General features: G+C 46.7%; 1 protein-coding gene across 5 annotated transcripts in view; it reads right to left on the bottom strand.

Annotated features, from left to right (window-relative positions):
• LOC125714484 (multivesicular body subunit 12B-like) overlaps nt 1-15617 on the bottom strand; it is a 44068-nt gene extending 28451 nt beyond the window's left edge. Inside the window, exons 1-4 of one of the 5 annotated variants that reach the window (XM_048985177.1) lie at nt 15286-15603; nt 10190-10312; nt 5500-5607; nt 1143-1239 (exon numbers count right to left, since the gene is read on the bottom strand). In XM_048985177.1, the coding sequence (XP_048841134.1) occupies nt 1143-1239; nt 5500-5607; nt 10190-10312; nt 15286-15339 (382 nt within the window). In that variant the 5' untranslated portion in view covers nt 15340-15603. Of the gene's footprint in view, nt 1-1142; nt 1240-5499; nt 5608-10189; nt 10313-12407; nt 15184-15224; nt 15249-15285 lie in introns of those variants that run through there. The other 4 variants (XM_048985143.1, XM_048985162.1, XM_048985152.1 and 1 more) reach the window with 4 other exon arrangements.
• Nucleotides 15618-16287: the final 670 nt, after the last annotated feature.

Genomic DNA, 16287 nt, shown 5'->3' with positions numbered 1-16287 from the left:
CATACTCACATAAACGTATTTACGGCAAAAGAATTGGCAGCAGTACAGAATGAAGCCCCCCAGTAACTTAAGTTAAAGGCTGAGCGCTAAGTTCAGCCACTCGCTTCATGGTAATTCGGTTTATACCTTTTTGTCATGGTGGGTGATTCTTGTGATTTTGCTACCAGAATTTAAATTTATAGATTTCCTCGATAAAAATTTCCAGCCAAAATAATATTCCAAAAACTCCAAACAGAAAAAGAAAATGGTACAATAAATATTCATTACAATACATTTTATTGAATATTTATATCAAATTGTTCTTTCCTGCTTTTTCTAAATTTGGGAAATATTGCTTTTACCACTTAAAATAATGAAACTAGGTTTCCGATTTATGCTCTTTTCAAGTGTATATTACTTTGTCTAAGATCTGTTTTCTAAAATCACCTTTATTGTTAATAGGCATTTTAGAATTCAATACATTTCCCTCAGACTTACTTAAATCAATTTCGATACAGTACTGTGCAATAGCCCAGTGCGGGTCAGGCTGTAAAGTAAGCATATGGTAATAACCAACTCTGAATGTATGACCTTTAAAGTAATAATCTCTCTTTCCTACTTCTTTATTCCACCTAAAAACATGTGCATATAACACTCCTGTGTTTATAATACTGCAGTGGTGGGGCAACGCGGCATCAATTCCACAATAATGAAAATAATAAACTTGCCATTCTCACCTCTCATACAAAGCACATTATTATGTTTTCCAGGCACAGATAGCGGTAAGAAAATACAGAGCAGTCAGAAACCATTAAACCAGTGGGGAATGCGTTTCATTAATATTAGATAACCAGCATCCACTCATACTCTTCACAAATAAATACATAAACAAACATGCCCCCCCTTAAAGGCAGAGCACCACCACAGATAAACAATGAGTCATGATTCCTTTACCCTCCTCCCTACAGGGCAAAATGTTTATTTTATTCCCACCGTCTCTCATAAATTTAGCCAACGTGTGCCCATAAAATATTCACACTCTCCAGCAAAAGTGTCTCGGGGGATGCAGCAAGACGCTGGCCAGCGATGGTGGGAGCAAATCGGGGGGGGGGGGGGCAGCAGGGGGCCGAAAAGGTGCGGTCTAGGGGGGGCTGTTTACTCACGAGTGTCTGCGGTTTCCTGGATGGCGATGAAGCCCACCGGCAACGTGTCCTTCGCATCGATCAGCCTCATGTCGACCAGAACATTCCCTAAATGGCTCTTCAAGGGGCCGTGGAAATAAAGAGAAAAACGTCTGCCCCAGGATCACCTGGACACACTTCATTTTTCAGCAGAGAAAAATTCTGAGTATGGGACCCACCACCCACCACCCAGCTCCCACTCCCCACCCAGGGGGGGGGTGTCATATTTAATTACAGGGCTCAAAAATTAAGAGACAAAGTGAAAAGATAATCTGCGAAAATCAAAGGGCCACTGATGTCAATCAATTGTTAAAAATTTTTGCTATTATTATTTAGCAAGTGCTTTCTCTGAGAAAAATAAATGCATCTTCTTCTGCAGAATAGTAATTGGAAAAATGTTGGCTAAATAAAAATTAAAACCAAACAACAAACAGAATAATAAAGATGAAGATGGCGATGACGACGACACTTCGGACACATACAGGGCCACACCTGGCCCCACCCACCCCTGGCAAAGCTGCCATGTCCCACAGCGGTTTAAAACCGATCAGGGGCCTATTTAGCTGCCATTTCCAAGCATAACTTGCCCCAGCCTCTCTTCTCCTGCTCATTACGGACTCATTTCCACCCATAATAAATTGCAATAAAGCTGAAGAGGCAGAGAGGAGCAGGGTGATGTGGACGCAGCACACCCTGCCGCCGAGCCTGTGTCCCGCCGCCGCCCAGCACTCATTACCACCAGATGCGTTTTTTATTCATAGTTTTTATTCTGACTTAAGGTGGGATATGGATGAATGTTATTGCTATGCATGAAAACTCCCCCTCTCCCCCCTGTTTTGTTCCTTAAATGCACAGAGAAATATTTTTTCCATCAGGACCTGACAAAGGGGGCATCTACCTCCAACCTCGAGTGTGATAAATCACAAACTGCTTCCTTCCCGCCGCATAATTCAGCGGCTAATTTTGCAGAATCTGTTTTTGTCATAGATAATTACAGCCAGGCCTCTATTGACTGGCAGACAAAATAGCTTTTGTTGATGGTGCTGTCATGTTTTATTTGTGTCATATTGCGTAAAGCGGTATGGGCACTTGTTTCAGAGTGACACACAGGGCGCTGTTTCCGCCACTCACACTAAAAGGCAGCCCAGATTAAGTTTTATCAACAGACTCAGAGAGCATGGAGCAGGGAGTAGGGAGTGAGGAGGGAGTGTGAGGCAAGGAGCGTGGAGTGAGGAGGGAGCATCGGCCATCGGGGGAGCACAGAAAAGGAAGTAGCGAGTGAAGAGGGAGTGGCGGCTTTGTACATACGGAGCAGGTAGAGGATGGGAGCACAGAGGAGGGAGCACGGAAAAGGGAGTGGGGAGGGAGCACAAGTCAGGGAGCATGGAGCAAGATGGGAGCACAGAACAGGGATTGGGGAGGGAGAATGGAGCACGAAGCAGGAAGGGAGCATGAAGCAGAGAGCAGGGAGTAGGGAGTGAGTGTGGAGCAGGGAAGGAGCACAGAGCAGGGAGTAGGGAGCGAGTGTGGAGCAGGGAAGGAGCACAGAGCAGAGGGGGAGCACGAAACAGAGAGCAGGGAGCAGGGAGCAGGGAGGGAGCACAGAGCAGGGAGCAGGGAGGGAGCACAGAGCAGGGAGCAGGGAGGGAGCACAGAGCAGGGAGCAGGGAGGGAGCACAGAGCAGAGGGGGAGCAGGGAGCAGGGAAGGAGCACAGAGCAGAGGGGGAGCACGAAACAGAGAGCAGGGAGCAGGGAGGGAGCACAGAGCAGGGAGCAGGGAGGGAGCACAGTGCAGAGGGGGAGCACGAAACAGAGAGCAGGGAGCAGGGAAGGAGCACAGAGCAGGGAGTAGGGAGCGAGTGTGGAGCAGGGAAGGAGCACAGAGCAGAGGGGGAGCACGAAACAGAGAGCAGGGAGCAGGGAGCAGGGAGGGAGCACAGAGCAGGGAGCAGGGAGGGAGCACAGAGCAGGGAGCAGGGAGCAGGGAGGGAGCACAGAGCAGGGAGCAGGGAGGGAGCACAGAGCAGAGGGGGAGCAGGGAGCAGGGAAGGAGCACAGAGCAGAGGGGGAGCACGAAACAGAGAGCAGGGAGCAGGGAGGGAGCACAGAGCAGGGAGCAGGGAGGGAGCACAGAGCAGAGGGGGAGCACGAAACAGAGAGCAGGGAGCAGGGAGGGAGCACAGAGCAGGGAGCAGGGAGGGAGCACAGAGCAGGGAGCAGGGAGGGAGCGATCCCTGCCAGCAGTAAGATACTCACTATCGGTATCAGGCCGATACCAGCCAAAACTGCAGTATTGGGGGGTAGGGGGTAAGAAAATGGTCTGATTTTACACAGATATGTCAAGCTTGAAAAATCACGAAAATTCTTGTCGCCTTTGCGCGACAAAGAGAAGTGAGGATGGTGTGATGGTTAGCTGTTCAGCAATGCATACGCAGCAGAGCTGTCATGTCGGCTGCGTGGATTCGCGCATTTGACATTCGCGGTATCGGTTATTTGCAAATTGGGCGTGAACAATTAAGTGGGAATATTTTTGGATCTCATTGAAAGATTGCAGAAACTCAAAGACAACGTGTAAAAATACACAAATACAATAAAATCACACATAATATAGATATTAGTAATACACAACATTTGTTAGTGTAATTGCAGACCATATATTTAATATTAAAGTCTTGGCTTGGGTAAGCAGGATATCATTCTCGGTGACCAGTCTCACTCACGTGTTTCACCGTCTCAGTGACCTTTGGCGTTTTAAACATTTCAGTGCTGTTAATTTTACATTTTTAATAAAAGTTCCGGCGTGCACTGTACTAACTTTGTACGTAAAGGGGCATAATTCAAAGGGTTTGTATATTGTATAAAAAGATCTTGACAGAAAAAAAAATGAAAATGAAAGTATACATACAGTACTGCTTGTTTAGCAATTGGCTAGCAGGCTATTACAGTTAAGGTAAGGGGTGGCCAAATATTATTCGCAAATGTGAAGGGGCTGTACTTTACCGTAAAGGAAGGAAAAAAAAACACAAAACAAAGTGTCCAAAAATAATGCTGTGCCATCTGTACTATTAATGCTATTCAAACATGGGATTGAGTCTTGCCTCAGGTTCAGAGACCTATAGGAAGGCACGGTACATTCTTAGCCCCTGTGGTGGGGAGAGGGGTGCTCTCACACGTATGATCGCTGCCCAGATGGCACTGTGCAGAATCGAATGAGATGCCTATTCCATACCGGGAGGTGACGGGGGAAACAGAGAAAGAGAAGGAGAAAAGAAAAAGGAGAAAAGAAAAGAAAGATCCTCTCTGAATGGATCCTCTCTTAAGAGTCACACTGCCAGCAGTGCCCGAGTCCGAACCCGGCTCTCCGGGGTGAGAGCCCAGCAGACCCAGTCGTAGCCCCTAAAGGTCCAGTCGCCCCCACATGTTGTGGGCCCACCCCACCGCTGTAAAACAGCCAGCCCACGATGCCGATTAACATCGATTAGGGGGGGCTCCACGGCCTCATCATCCCGGCGACGTCCCTCCCACGGCACGTGACGGAGCCGATGACAGAGGAGCCAGGGTGTGAATGCTGATGCGTTCGCGAGAAGCGGAGATGTGAGCGATGGAGTTTAACGCCACCGACGTGCAGAGCCATCAGCGCACCCAAGTTATTTTCACCCAGCGCTCAACTCTTCGCTGACTCGTCATCAATCTGAGGCTTTCGCTGCATTCCCGCACTTGGGACGGACCGCAATGGATCCGTGATCCGGCAGCGCGGTGCCTTTATCAATCTGACAGTCAGGAGAGCGGCCTTTTTAACAAAGAGCTCTTAATCAAAAGCTAGACGCTGACTGTAAATGGAATTGATATACATCTGCTGTGAAATGGCAGAAATACACTTAAACAGTTCATACACAGAGACCTGAAGTGTAAAATATTTTTTACTTCCATTTGTTAAAGGCACAGCCAATTTTCCACCAGGACTCAAATGATCAATACACTACTTCCCTGATCTTTTTTTTTTTTTTTTTAAATACAATCACTCCAAAAGAGCTGAGAATTTAAAATAAAGTCCCCAAAAGGTGGATTGTTATTCCATAAATTATGAAAGTGAGTCTGACCTCGCCTATACACTTGATATACATTAACAACCTTTTTTATTCAGAAGGATCTTTTCAAATTAGGGGGAAAAAAAACCAACTGAAAATGGAACAAGGCAGAGAACAGCAGCAAATAGCTGAGTTCCGGGGCCAATCAACAGAGGCGTGTGAATAATTAAACCGATGAACCAGTGACAGAAACAAGGCAACAGAAGGGGGGGCCACGTAAATGGCGGGATGCCTGTATGTCTTCACCTACGTTTTCTTTGGAGAAGGCTCTGGTGTAACAGAGGTAACGTGTGACCTTGGATTTGAATACGCAGTCCTTCCACAGGTCTGCGTGGACGCCATCTGTTGTTTGTGAAACCTGTGTTAGAAAAACAAGGCAGAGAACACAGGCGTGAGATGGGCTAAAGTTAATGTATGTATGGCGTCCACGTTGCCACTCCGCTCCCCCTGCGTCCTCCGCACGTTCGCCTTAATTAGCGCTCGCCTTGCCTCTCGCTACATCTCATTAGTGCCCCATGCGAGAGAGGAGGAGCCTCCGTCCGAAAATATGGCTAAAAATAGCATCCCGTGGGATCAACTTGATTAAAGACAGCCTCAGAAAGATGGGGCCTTACAAGCAAAACAAACTTTAGCACAGCTCTAGGTTTCCGAGGCGCTTTATAAAGTCAATGCAGAAGACCAGGCTCTGGACCACTACCTGGGTCTGGGACTCACACCGATTGCTGGATGTTTTCCCTGTTACGGAGCTTGGATACCAGAAGTACAGCAGTTATTGGATGGATGGATACTTTATTAATTCTGAAGGAAGTTGCAGGTTTGCAGTAGCACAACACACATTTAGACATTTATACAATAGACATTAATCCTAACGATAAACAGTAACAATAAACGGTAACATGGCAAAGAATGTCAGGGAATGTATTGCACATCTCATAAATAAATAGTATCATACAGTGAATGAATGAATGTTCTGTGAATGTGTCTAAGTGGCCCTGGTCCATTCAGACAATTGGTCCCCCTCCATGCCATAGGTCGACTAGTTGAAGAGTCTAATGGCTGACGGCAGGAACGACCTTATATAGCACTCCTTGGAGCAGCTCAGCTGTCTGAGCGCGTTGCTGAAAGTGCTCCTCCTACTCAGAAACACGACATGATGGAAGTCTTGGCTAAAAGCGGGCGGCTATGTGGGGGCGTCTGCCCACCCGTCAGCCCCTTTAAAAAGGCAAACCAACTCGGCAAATCCATTTCCCAGGCTTGTTTTGTACTTCGACCCTTCAAAAGCATTTACACTTTCCTGGCACCTTCCCGGCAAGGCTCCCCTCCCCCATCCTAACCTCAAAAGTCATGTCAAAACCTTTTGCGCCATGGAGTTCTGCCCAGAAGTGCAGACACGTCCTCAGCGAGCTTGGTGAAAAGGTGCATACGTCTTACTTAAGAGGAAATGCCCAACTAACACGTCAAACAAAAACTCCTAAAAAGAATGCAAGTGGGAAAAATCGTAAGCATAATTAAGAGCCATAATTAAGATGATTAACTCAGCCATGGTGTGCATGCCTTCTTCGAGAGCAATTTAAAAAGGCAACACACGATTTATGAAATCGTGAATTTCTTTAACTCACATGCTCTATGACAATTTAACCCTTGACAGATGCAGGTTCGCTCTCTATTACCTGCCAGTAATGTAGAGATATGCATACGAGATAAGGGACCCCCCTGTAGTAGCGAGCCGCAGCAGAGCTGTTGGAGAAAGCAGCTCAGTTGCCCTTCCATAATGGTGCCCGACAGCTGGTCCCAGGGTACTGGAATACAGGGGTGTACTAGATCACTGCACGCTTACTCAAGCTCTACGACACGGCCCAGCTGGGGTGCCGAGTGAAGCCCCCCTCCCCCCAAAACCCAGCTCACCTATGGGACAATATGCAAAGAGCTATGATCTCCCATTGTGAAGGTGAAGATGATACTGTTGGTGGGCACCCCCACCCCAAAATAAGGGACCAGGGCCCCCACTCTGATCCCCCCCCCGCTTCGGTGAGGGATCTGACAATAATGATGAATGACCTCAGAGGAGGGTAGGGTGATTGCAGGAGAAAAACAAAGCATGGCAACGACTCGTGCAGAACCCTCGGCGAGAAGATGGGGAGCAAGAGAGAGCGAGGAGGAGGAAGCATCCAAGGTCTGAGATGGGTCCCAGGAGGAGGCAGTACATCTCGACCCCTCCCGCCAACCCCCTCCACTCTCAATCCGTACAAGACAACCCGTTTTGGACGTCTTTTCCGGGTCAGTACACACCATCCTGTCAGAGGAGACAAAGGGGACAGTCGCACGAAACCCAATGTCAAGGGAGGGTGGGGGTGCACCTGAGTGTCACACTGCTGCAGCAGGGCCCTTAGGGACATCATGTCTGGAGGGAGGGGGGCCTCAATGGGGGGGGGGGGGGGGGGGAGATGCTTTCTGGGTTCTCGTCCCACCGCTACCAAAACCCAACGCATTTTGGAAGAACCTCAGAGACTCTTCTGCCATTATTCCTGCTATTTACATGCGAGTGAAAACTGGTAAAATGAGCTGTTTGCAGAAAATCCCCTGCTGGCCATTTTTTTCAAACAACGAACACCTTGCCAAAGAGTTAGACATGGATAAATAGTTAGTGGGACTTTCTCCCCAGGGGCGATACTGCCCACTAAAGTGGTCGTGCATTTTGCTGGACCCGGAGGACACGAGAGCGCTTCCTGGCCCTTCGCGGTCACTACGCAGCAGTGATAATTAACAGCGAACTGATGCACAATACAGAGGATTTATAATTACCGTGGAACAGCAGCACAGTGGCATCCTGTGTAGTAATCAGAGATGCCACACAGGAGAGGATTTAAACGCACCTAGAGCTGATCTCATTATAAACAGCACTTTATTTCTGTGGAAGAGACGAGGCCGACATGTTATTAATAATGCAAAGAGAAAATAAAAGAAAACTTTGAACAAAAGCAGCATCCGCAGTAACGAGGTCTCCTGGGATGAAGATTAGGATGCGGAGAAGAGGAGGAATGCAACAAGCAACCGGAGTCGGAAATGCTTGGTGGGCTTTCCGTTGGGAGAAGGAGGGGCGCGCCACACGACAGGACGTTACGCCCCCCTGCTTTTTGGGGAAAGTATGTTGGGTTTGCTGTCAGCATGGAGGCCAATGAAGACTGTCGCAGCTCACAGGTCAGTGGGGTTGAAAGGTAAACTACTGGTAATCTGCTCCCCAGACTGGCACCAAGTTGGGAGAGCCCCAAATCCCACATGCTCTGCAATCACTCAAACCAACTTATGATAATGCATTTGGATAGTGACATGCAACACACTCCAGTACATTCAAAATCACACCATTTCCCATGGTGGAGCGGTCTGTCGGTGTGTTAGATGTCCCTCAACTGGGCTGATTCCTGGTCCCCGTGGGGCCCACTCTGCACCACGGAAGGGAACGCCATGTCACAATGGAGGCACAATGAAAGGAGCGGTCCCAGCGTCATTTTATCAGTGGGTAAAACGCCATGGCGAGCAACCATCTCTGATTAATCTGAGCAGTCATTTCTGCCACATGCAGATTCAAAGCACAAAGTTATATGTCCTTTAATCAGCATTTGAGGGCAAACAGTTAGAGTCTCAAACCCATTTCTGTATGTGAGCTTTCTTACTAAACATCTGTAAACCCAATGAGCTTTTTCTGTGCCTTAAAGTTCCTTATATAGGCATATAGACATATACACACAGACAAACACACAGATTTATAATTAATTCACTTAATTCTGAATCTTAAAATAAAAGCTGTAAAGATATTTGAAACACAAATATCTACACACTGGACGCAAAACCCAAAAAAGGTTTCACAATAATTCAACAAAATCTGCATCTGGGGCCTTCATGTGTGGATTCCAAAAAATCTGAGGTATCGCCCTAAAAAATGAAGTGGTGCACGGCTGTGCCTGCATACGCAGGCCCTGACAGCAAGGGGCCTCAGCAGAAAGGCAGCGTGGAAAGAGGGATGGGCAGGGATCCGGAGAGGATGCCTCTCTGCCTAAGTGTGCCATGTGCCGTTTAGCGGATTCCCGGTACCAGCCTGCGGTACTTCATCAACATGCCACGCCATCTCCCGCCGGGAACCGAAACAGAAGGGTGGGAGGGAGCTGCCGCTGAAGGGAGTGTGAGAGAGAGAGCACAGAGTGAAAAGCGACGCAGGAGTGTGACATCAGAGACGGAAAGAAGCAGGAGCTGCCCTGAAGCCCCCTGCTGGCTCTGTGTTTCCATGTTTGCTCTGTGTTTAGCTAAATCCATAGGCTGAGTCCCTCCCCCCCACCATCATAGCTCTCACACTGGGACTGCTAAAACTGCGGCGCTGCTTCTTGCCTCATGGCACTGGGGGTCGTCTAAGCACTCAGAAGTGGTGAACAAAGCAACCCCCGCCCCCCCAGAGGACAAGGACTCGAGGCAGACAGGAAGAGACCCGTAACCGGAGATCTCTCAGGATGGTCTCAGAGGAGGTTCAGTGCTCCACAAAGCAAACCCCCCCCCCCCTGCAATAAAAAGACATATACTCTGTATTTAGTCTTTGGTAATTAAAATTTCTGGGTTACAGTGTAATTCTTCTAACCCACACTCAACGGCACTCAGTTTCTCTCCGGAGCACAAAACCAAACAAAGAGTTCCCTCTTACTTTACAAAAAAATGCCATGGCAAACTGAGAGGGTGGTTAAATGAAAGCAGGACGATGGCACAGAAACGCCAGACTCCCGTTCTGGCTAACCCACTCTGCGAATCCCCGCGACACTGTGTTAATTGGACGGTTTTCAGCTACGTGCCATTTGATTCAAACGGGACGAGATGATAATTCTCCTGATTAATGCCGTGTCGTTTCATTAAACCGCGGCGAAGCAGCCAAGTGATCACAAAGAGACGATGGTACTCACCACGCAGTAGCCAAATGGAGCGCGCTTGCGGGAGGCCACCACTCCGACTCCAGTTATGGGGTTCACGGACACTTCCGGAAGAGCCCCTGCCAGATCCCACACCTCTGGCATCGCGGCAGGGCTCTGAAACGTAGGGGCGAGTCGGTCAGCACTCTAACCAAACCGAAAACCCCTATGCTGGGTGTCAAACATGGGAAATGTTGGGAACAGTATCATAAGGGAATATCTAAATAGGAAGTATCTAAACGGCAGCCATATGCTGCTAGTGAGGATCGAGATCTTAAGGAAACAGATAAAAGCCAGCAGTTTGCATTCTTACATTCACAAGTCCATCTATTTCCATTAGAGCAACTAACAAAAAACAGAACCTGTCTACATAAAAAAAAAAGGTGACATTTCAGAGTATGCTCATTCACACCCTCGTAACTCGTGAATCTTCACTATTAAATTAATGACAAAAATAACTCAAACTTTGAAAAGAACCTCTGAGCCAAAAATATACAGGACAAGACAAAGAATGAAGTTAAAAGTGAGAAAATGAACCTACAGCAGGGGAACTATTAAGTTGTCTTAAGTTGTTATTAAGTTGTGCAACTCCTTCATTATACAGTCCATTTCAGGTAATATAATTTTTATTTTTACTCTTGCCAGAGTGCCAGTAATTTATTCAGCGAAATTTAAGGCGACAGTCAGCCTGTTTGATGCTCCGTGGCCCTACTACATATGCAGGAAGCTCCCTAAAAGTAAGCCGTGTCCCCAATGTTCAAGGACAAGACAAAAAAACCCATGATTATTCCACAACTAGAGTCGGGGAGCACCGAAGACCCACCCCGAGAGGATTCAGTGCTTATTAAACAAAAGCCATTTTCCTGCCACAAGCTTCATGCGTTATGGGTTTCTCTCCTGCTAAAACCAGAACCAGCGCATGGAGGACAGAGGCAGCGGGTGGCCGTTGGTAGCTAAAAACAATAGGGGGTAGGTCTGCTTTCTACAATGGCTGAGTCAACCAACCTAGTTCCCCCCCCCAAAAAAAAATAAAAACACCCAACATATTCCCTGGGGTCAGAATTGGGCTTGAAACACTTCTCAACAAACACGGGAGGAAGACTTATGGTGGGGTTAGTCAATGCACAGCTGGCAACTCAAGGTCACTCCCAGAAAGCTGAAGAACAAGCTCCTCCGAGTCAGAAGCAAGGTCCAGCTGCCGCATAATCAAAGACACCTGAGCAATATCTGTGGTTCAAACAAACGTGTTTCAAACATGCAATTCAAAATCAAGCCCCAATGCTTTCATTTGTATCATATATACCACACACTACATGGTGAATGTTAATCTTTGCAAAAACGCTAAACATGGTGACACTGCCCCCTTACTAAGGACGGAACAGTAATTGGTGAAGCCATATGGATCTTACGAACATTGCTTGCTCTAGCACAAGGTAATAAGTAGCCCCCTTCTCTGGAACTGGATGGTGTTGGAATTAAACCTGAATGCTACATGTGGGTGTGTCTCAAACCGCGCTGGAACAGTAAAGGCATTATGGTCAATAGAATTCCAGATTGTATAGATGAGTGATGGTAGTGTGCATTGTTTAGCATGGAACAGTGGGTATTTTCGATGTTTTTTTAAATGTATATCAGCACTTCTCTATCATGGGATAAACTGAGCTGGAAGGATGACAAGCTTGTGGGCAGCAGAGTTCAAAAAAGCATCTAGCTATCCATCTATCGCCTTTCCACAATAACACACTACGGGCAATTCATCTAACTGTATATTTTGCACCGAGGGAGACACCTCGAGTACCCAGAGAAATCCTGTGCAAGCTTCACACATACAGAACCAGAGGCAGGAACTGAACCAGCAGCCTCGGAGGTGTGAGGCTGCACACTTGGCCGCTTTATAAAAGTAATAATTAAATTCTGAAGTTGGACTTCACAATGCCAGCCAGCTGCTTCACAGGGAGAAGTATTCTGTCAGTTTTCTTGGTTTACAGCCATACTTATCCACACAATTAAACATCCTTAAAGCATAAAACATGCGGGGTAACGAAGTTTGCACATTAAGTAGTTTTTTAAGCAATATTTTTCATATTACAATCATATTCCCTAACACGTTGGATCGGAAAGGCTTTCCCAGCGCCGCACTCTCACTGCGCTCCTCATCGCCTCTCTGGCTGGATGTGCATCCATTAAAAAGAAATTAAAAAGATTTTATTACTTGGTTGCGAGCGGGCGGCGGTCTTTAAAGCCTCTGGAAGTCAGAACTGGCGTTTCTTCTTACTCCCTCCACTTTCACCTTCAGCTCACGTTACATGAGATTGCACCCTAATACTGACTCGTTGTGTTTTATTATAGCTCCAGTTGGGGGGGGGGGAGGACTATCACTTAAAATAAAACCGAACTAATACCAGATCATGACCATCACTGCGATCTGCCAGTGGACTCCTGCACGGTTTTATCGCCCTGCAGTTTCAGGCCAAGTTCCCGTTAACACGCAGCGGGTTTACGGTTGGCTGCTGTACCGCGGCCGCAGGGTCACGAACTCCCCTCCTATCCGCGTCCAATTCGGCTGAGCCCAGACTTAACGCAATGAAACCCGACGCCTTTTAATACCCCAGACACCACCGTGCTCGTCCTCAATAATTATGCGCTGCTTTCGCTTACCTCCGAAGAAAAGCCCAACATTCTACGAAATGCGCCTCGAACTGAAGCTGGCGCACCTTTACATTTTGTTCAAGCTTACAGATCATAAGCCTACAACTGTACAGAAGTCTCACATGCATCACAAGCACGCCGTTTAAGTGCTTAACTGGTGTAATGAATCTCTATTATTACTCGGGTATTTCCCGTTATCAGTCTCCTCAAACCTCACGAATGACACGGCTTCCGTCAAAATATCATCTCAGGACAAAGGTAAATAACCACACGAAGGAAACAGACACCCTCCGCCAAACTTAAATCCTGTAGTAGCAGATAATAATATTAATATTTTTAAGTTGACAGGTGACCATAACCAGCGGAACATATTGTATAAATCATTATTATATCCGCAAGGAAATAAACATTACCCTAAACTTTATAGCAGAAGTCTGCATTTGGGGAGGAATGCCTTAAAATGAAACAACAGATTTACACCAAACCTGCATCTATGAGAGTATTAATCAAAAACAAGCTGGTTATTTAATGCGATAAAAGCGTAACATCAATTTCCATACAGCGTCACCGAATATATTAAAGTCAGAGCGGAGTCGGTTCCTCGCAGCCTACTCATAAAGTAAAGGGAAAATGTTCTGCCTAAACCGGCAGCTTTGAAAGACCCGGCCCCGGCTTCCCAAACAACCAGGCAGCCCAGCTGCTACGGGCGATTAGAAACTAACGTGCGGGGGCTGAATAACAAGCTGGGGCGGCACATATTTCCAAGGAGGTCTCCTAAATGCAGATCTATGACCGCCTGCTCCTGTCCAAAGACGCTTTGGCTTAATGCGCATTCAGTAACGGTGGAGAAGATTAGTGATCTCGCAGACGTTCCCTTGCCATATTATTAAATTATCTTTAAAGCATTTTAAAGATAATTTAAATGGCACGGTTTACTGCGCTCAATCTAGACGTTTACTGAATTTATTGTAATTAGGGTTTATTAAATCGGGGTTGACTTGGAGTGGCAGAGGTCTTTCCGTTTGCCAAAAGTTTGTTGGGGTGCCTTATTTGGGGAAAGCAAATTAACTTAGAGACGGAGAACCATCACTTTCTCGCGTTAATTTGCACACTAATCAATCGGGATTTTCCGAAACAGTGACAAGCCATTTCGTTACAAGCTGACTTTTATTGGAAAATTGAAGTCTGTCAGTGTTGGCTAAAGTAAACTCGCAGTGTGCTAATAATGGAGACTTATCTTGAAAACCTGTCAAGCAGTTTAACCCCGTGTGCACAAAAAAGCTGAAGTGAAACAACCTCCACGGAGAGAACGGTTTTTGGAGCTCTCGGGAGACGGAAAGAAAACCGTGCAAAAGTAGACTGTTTAGGCATGCGAATAAGGCAGCCGGCGGCAGTCTACCAAAGGGCACGGGATAACCTTGCTGGTCACGGTGTTGTCCATTCAGGACATCAGCCCTCCGGGGAACCCAGTTAATATCTGCCAGATGTCAACAAGTGAAAGGATCTTTGGAGAGCGCCTGCTAAAGGCCGGCGGACAACGACGCACACGCCGGAGATCGCGAAGGCTGCTCCGATTAAGGCTGGTGTCGCGCTCCGGGCTGTTTAGTGAAGTAGAACTAAAATTCCCCAGCATCACACAGGAGCAGCTCCGAATAGCAGATCCGAACCCCCATTTAAAATCAGGCTTAAAATTCTGTTCGTGGGTCAGGCAAAAAAATTAAGTGCTTGCAACTGCAGGAAAAAAAACCGCAGGTAAATGTGATACTTCTTGCCAAGGCACCAGCAAAATGAGGCCAAACCGATAAGGAGGCGATGAAGATGCCGATTAAAGGTGCATTTTAAACCGGCACTGCATCTGCTAAAAACAGGGAAAAATATACAGCCGCTCCTTATGTCTTTGGGGGAAAATATTTTCGGCATGTTTTATTTAAAGGTATGACACCTAAAAACGCAATACGCTACTAACAAAGCTTGTCAATTAAAAGTGACTTCCACGTGCATCTTGGATGCCAGGCAGCCGCCAGAGAGACATTTCAACTATTTAATAAGAAAATCATTTTAAACGCCGTGCGACTAACTAACAACACGTGAGGGTAATTGCAGGAGATATTAATCCGCTCATGCGGCGCTAAGCTAAGCTAAACCACCGGGCTGCGCAGTTGTGCTACTGTTGCTACAGTAACGAGCTCCGCGCGCCGCTAGCAATAGCTTGCTGGCTAACGCGACATAAATAAACCAGTTACGAGGGACTGTAAGCATTTATAATGCTAAGTTTTAAAAAAAGGATTCGTGTACACGTGGTTTTACAAGTAGTTGTATAAGCTGGTGTCGGCGCAGAGTCAAAGTAAAGCGGCGGCAGTTTTAAGCACTTTCTCACAACCTCCTGTGTCTCTCCTGAGGCCAGCGCCGTCAGCCTCACAGTACGGCCGGACGGACTTAACTGCTAGCCGCGGTGCTTCGTCCCACCTCCTCCTCACGCAAAGGCAGCTGCTCATGGCTGGGAGGGCAGCGGGCCCGCTTCGTAGAGGCGCAGCCGCCAAAGCCGCCACTGGAGCCGCGAAACCGCCGACTGCCGCCTCGAGGTCGGCGTCCCGCGCGGGGGATCGAGCCCAAACTTTCGCGGGACCGAGTCTGCACGTGATCCACCTGCCTGCGGTCCCCGCTCTGCTCCGCGCGCACCTGTTTACCTCATTAATGTATTTATTTGTTTATTTATTATTTAGAAGTCATTCATTATAGAGAGCTTTAAGAAACGAGGGCATTATTTGGAAGCACCGTGAGGGGCTTCATCCTATGCGTCGTAAAGAAAAAGGCAGAGATCTAACACTGCATGTAATAACACAGGGGGCACAGCATTGTTTATTAATGATAATAATATCGTCATATTACTGCTATTAATTATTATTAAATGGAACATAGCTGTTATCATATAATCCAGGTTTATTTTTGAAAATGGAGTTTAGAGAAATTCACATTTCAATAAGTTTTATATTTAACGAAGAAAAAACGCAAATAAAACTTCATAAGTTGGCCTATATCCGTAGCACTCAATCACATTCACGTAAAAACAGGTATATCCCTTAGAAAAATGTTTATTGTTTTAACTATAGCTAGAATTTGTGTCACAAACTGTTTGAACTCCTGTCCCGTAATTATAGCAGCAAGCATATATTTATATACTATACTATACTCTTATACATTCTTTACACGCATGTTTGGATCGCACTTATATAAATGATCTGCGTTTAACTACAATATACATTCACTGGCCATTTTATTAGGTACACTTGTTAATCTGCTCATGGAAGCAAATATCTGATCACGTCAGCAGCAGAGTGTAATAGATCATTCAGATACAGGTCAGGAGCTTCAGTTAATGTTCACGTCACACATCAGAATGAGGAAGGAAGGTGAATTACGTAACTTTGAATGTGGCATGGTGT

The sequence above is a fragment of the Brienomyrus brachyistius genome, chromosome 2 (assembly GCF_023856365.1).
Source record: "Brienomyrus brachyistius isolate T26 chromosome 2, BBRACH_0.4, whole genome shotgun sequence".
In the NCBI taxonomy this organism is placed as follows: domain Eukaryota; kingdom Metazoa; phylum Chordata; class Actinopteri; order Osteoglossiformes; family Mormyridae; genus Brienomyrus; species Brienomyrus brachyistius.
Note: the sequence above shows the minus strand (reverse complement) of the source record. Positions and strands in the feature narration are given on the sequence as shown.